Source organism: Notamacropus eugenii, chromosome 2, assembly GCF_028372415.1.
Source record: "Notamacropus eugenii isolate mMacEug1 chromosome 2, mMacEug1.pri_v2, whole genome shotgun sequence".
NCBI lineage: Eukaryota > Metazoa > Chordata > Mammalia > Diprotodontia > Macropodidae > Notamacropus > Notamacropus eugenii.
The window spans coordinates 32254132-32258198 of NC_092873.1; the positions used below are offsets into that span (position 1 = coordinate 32254132).

General features: G+C 34.3%; 1 protein-coding gene across 1 annotated transcript; it reads left to right on the forward strand.

The window, feature by feature from the left end:
* Positions 1-1873: 1873 nt before the first annotated feature.
* Positions 1874-2800, forward strand: LOC140523440 (olfactory receptor 5M5-like). The gene has a single exon (XM_072638307.1). The coding sequence runs from the start codon at positions 1883-1885 to the stop codon at positions 2798-2800; it is 918 nt and encodes a 305-aa protein (XP_072494408.1). The 5' UTR covers positions 1874-1882.
* The last annotated feature ends 1267 nt before the right edge of the window (positions 2801-4067 follow it).

Sequence of the window (4067 nt, forward strand, 5' to 3'; positions counted from 1 at the left end):
GACCAAATAGAGATTATAAATTAAATTTCTGTACTAATAAATGAAGGAGAAGGCAAGCAGTGACATATTACTTATTTTTAAAGAAATACTTTCTAAGTTTTTCTGCAGGTCTGAATCCATTATCTGCATTGATCTTCAGTATATCCCTGTAGAATAGGTGATACTAATCCTTTGTAATTTTACCATGGGGAAACAAATTCAGAAAATGTAATTGTTTTACACAGTTTTATGAAGAGTTTTTGTCTAAATCAGAACATGATCTCTAAGGTCCATGACTCCGAATCTATTACTCTATTCCTTAGCCTTAAAAAATCTAATACTGTGACTTTATTCGTGTAAATAATGAGCAGTGATTTTTCATTTCATTAAGAGAGTTAAACAAATTGTGATATATGGTATATGATTGTAATGGAATAATGAAGAGAGAAATGAGCAGAGCCAAGAAAAAATTGTATACAATAACAGAAATATTGTATAAAGAATTATTTTGAGCAAATAAGTTATTTTGACTATTAAAAATACCCAAGATAACTAAAAAGGATGCATGAAGAAAGACACTATCTGTATTCACAGAAACAACTGAGAAATAGAAGCATGCAATAGTTTTACACACACACACACACACACACACACACATATATACAGACATATATTATGTACATTTATAATACATTTGTATATATGTGTGGGGTGTATGTAAGTGTATACACACACACACACACACACACACACACACACACACACATATATATATATATATATATATATATATATATATATATATATATATATATATATATATATATATATATATATGTATGTATGTATGTATACACACAGACACCTATTTGTATCTAATGGTAGCCATATCTACACTGGGGGTGGGAAGAAAAATATATTTACATGATAATTTTATTGTACATTTGAAAGGAATAGAAAAGTATGCATAGATTTGCGGTTTCAAGTACAGTCATCATTTTTATTGTACTATGTTATGGAAATGCTTGTTTTATGGGAGAGAAAGAGAGAAGGGGGTAGAGGTGTGACTTCTGTAAGTGGGGGTGAACAAGTGACTATAAAATGACTGGAGAATTGTGAAGAATTTTTGGTAGAAAACATATCACTAGGACAAAATGTGTGATAAGAAAGGAAGACGGGCCAATTAGGTAAGGACAACGAATGACAAGCAAAAGATTGGAGTGCCCCACTGACATTTTCACAAGGTAAAGAAAAAGTTAAGCAGTCTTTCAAGAGATTCAGAAGACCCTCTGTAACAAAATCATGCGCAAATTCACTTTTTGGTATTCAAAGAACTTCAGATTTTGATGCCTTCCTACATGTCCAGTCTTACTCTGCTTAACGTTTAGGCACTCTGTTTTCCGGTGATAGATTGGCCTCTGAGGTACCTCACAAAAACAATACATGTCTGGACTATGAATTTTTATTGGTCATCCCTCATGCCTGAAGTCTCTCCCTCCTCATATCGGTCTGACTTCTTCGGCTTAAAGTCTCAGTTAAAAAGTCCATATTTTACAACAAACCTTGTCTCATTCCACTTAATGCTTGTACCTTCACTCTATTGATTATTTCCAATTGAGTCTATTTATGCAACTTAAGAATAATATCCACCTTTTTAGCTGCTGTGATCACATGTTAATTCATAATGAATTTCAAGATCATTAAAATGTTGAGTTCTAGAATAAACCAGGTCCTTCCAAATAGCCAGGGAATGCTTGCTATTCCAGCTCTCTATGGGCCATGAGTAGGAGACAATAGAGGAAGAAAAAGTCATGAAAGATGTGTGAAGGTAAAGTATGATATCTAACAGGAAATATTCACATTTATCTTCCCTTTTTGTCTTTCTTAGTTATTAACTGAAAAAATGCCCAAGATAAACCATACCATGGTGACTGAATTTATTCTCTTGGGACTGACTGACCATCCAGAATTGCAGCCTGCCCTCTTTGTAATATTTTTAGTGATCTACCTCATCACTGTAGTGGGAAATGTGGGAATGATTGCACTGATCAAGTGTGAACCCAAACTTCACACTCCCATGTATTTTTTCGTCAGCCACTTGTCATTTGTGGATCTTTGTTATTCCACCAATGTCACACCTCAGATGCTGGTCAATTTTTTATCTCAAACAAAAACCATTTCCTTTGTTGGCTGCTTCATACAGTTTCATTTTTTCATTGCCTTCGTGATCACAGATTATTACATGCTCACGGTAATGGCCTATGACCGCTATGTGGCTATCTGTAACCCGCTGCTCTACAGTAGCAAAATGTCTAAGAAAATCTGCATCTCTTTAGTCACAGCACCCTATGTCTATGGTTTTGTCAATGGCCTGATACAAACCATCCTGATGCTCCGTCTATCCTTCTGTGGCCCTAATGAGATCAACCACTTCTACTGTGCTGACCCACCTCTTATCGTTCTCTCCTGCTCAGACACTTACATTAAAGAAACTGCCATGTTTATAGTTGCTGGCTCCAACCTCACCTGCTCTCTCACAATCATTCTCATCTCTTACATTTTCATCTTCATAGCTATACTACGAATCCGCTCAACTGAGAGCCGGCTCAAAGCTTTCTCTACTTGTGGCTCCCACCTGACAGCTGTCACTGTCTTTTATGGGACTCTTTTTTGTATGTATCTAAGAACCCCTTCAGAGTCATCTCTAGAACAAGGGAAAATTGTAGCTGTTTTCTATATTTTTGTGAGCCCTATGTTAAATCCCTTGATCTATGGCCTGAAAAACAAAGATGTAAAAGATGCTGTGAAAAAAATTATCTAAAATAAATTACAGATTAAATAAGACCACAATTTCCATCATATCTGTGTTTCTCCAAGATTACATATAGATGACCCCCAATAAGTTCTTGCAGATTAATTGACAATAGCACAAATATCCAAAGAGGCAGCATGGTAATGTCCAAGAGACAGATGATTACAAGAAATTTTTAGTCCTTGTTAGCCATGTATTTGCTTTGCTAGCCAGATTTGGGCATATATATGAACATATCTCTATCTTCAGTGTATTATGCACATATACTCCATATTGAGACCCTATATTTCCTACACTTTAAAAAGAGTTTTATTTGATATCTTTTTGTATAACAGTCATTTCTTTACATGTAATCCAAAAGCATGGAATATAATATTTCTCTTACAAAAAAGAAATCAAGAGAAACTGACACAATAGTAATGTATTTCAATGTATGTATCATTCATTTAACAATAGCGTTCTCTTTGTCTGTCCTGAGGGTGGAAATATGTGTCATCACTTGTCCTCTGTGACGATGATTGGACATTGCAATTAATCTGAGTTCAGAAAATAACTGTACTGTTTTCATTGACATTACTATAATCAGGCTTATTGTTATCCTGGCTTTATTTTCTTTATTCTGCATCATTTGACATTTATTTACATTGTCCTGAATTCACATGTTTCATATGTTACTATACTATTATTGTACTATAATTGTTCTACAATTTGTTCATCCACTTTCCCCCCACCCTGCTAAGTGATCAAACCCACTACGTTTCCAGTTTTTTTCTCCTACCACACAATGTCCTGGTTTCAATATTTAGGGCATTTCTTTATTCTACACCCTTGAGGTATAAGATATAACAAGTCATGGAATCAAAAGGTCAGAGGCTATGAGTTTGTCAGTACTATTTATTGCATAATTCTGAATTGTTTTACAAAATGATCAGTCCAATTCACAGCTCCTCCAACACTCTGTGCCTGTATCTGTCTATCTAATATGTGTATATGTGTGTGTGTGCATGTATGTAGACTTCTGCCTTCTCAGGTTCTTAGTTCCATTTTTTATCTTTGCAAATTTAACGCATATTGTTAATTAGTACAATTTATTCTTCCTATTGGATGTTCTAGTCACATTTTATAATGGAGAATGGGTAATTGAAATGACAGTATTGTCATATTTTAAGATTTTCATTCCAGACAAGTTAAAAACAATATAAACATTAAAATTAGGACTGAAATCTGTGAGAAGAAACATGATCAAGTTTGCAGTTACTGACCATAAATGTATCAT

Coding starts and splice junctions, on each gene's coding strand:
- LOC140523440 (XM_072638307.1), top strand. CDS start 1,883: ATGCCCAAGATAAACCATACCATGGTGACTGAATTTATTCTCTTGGGA.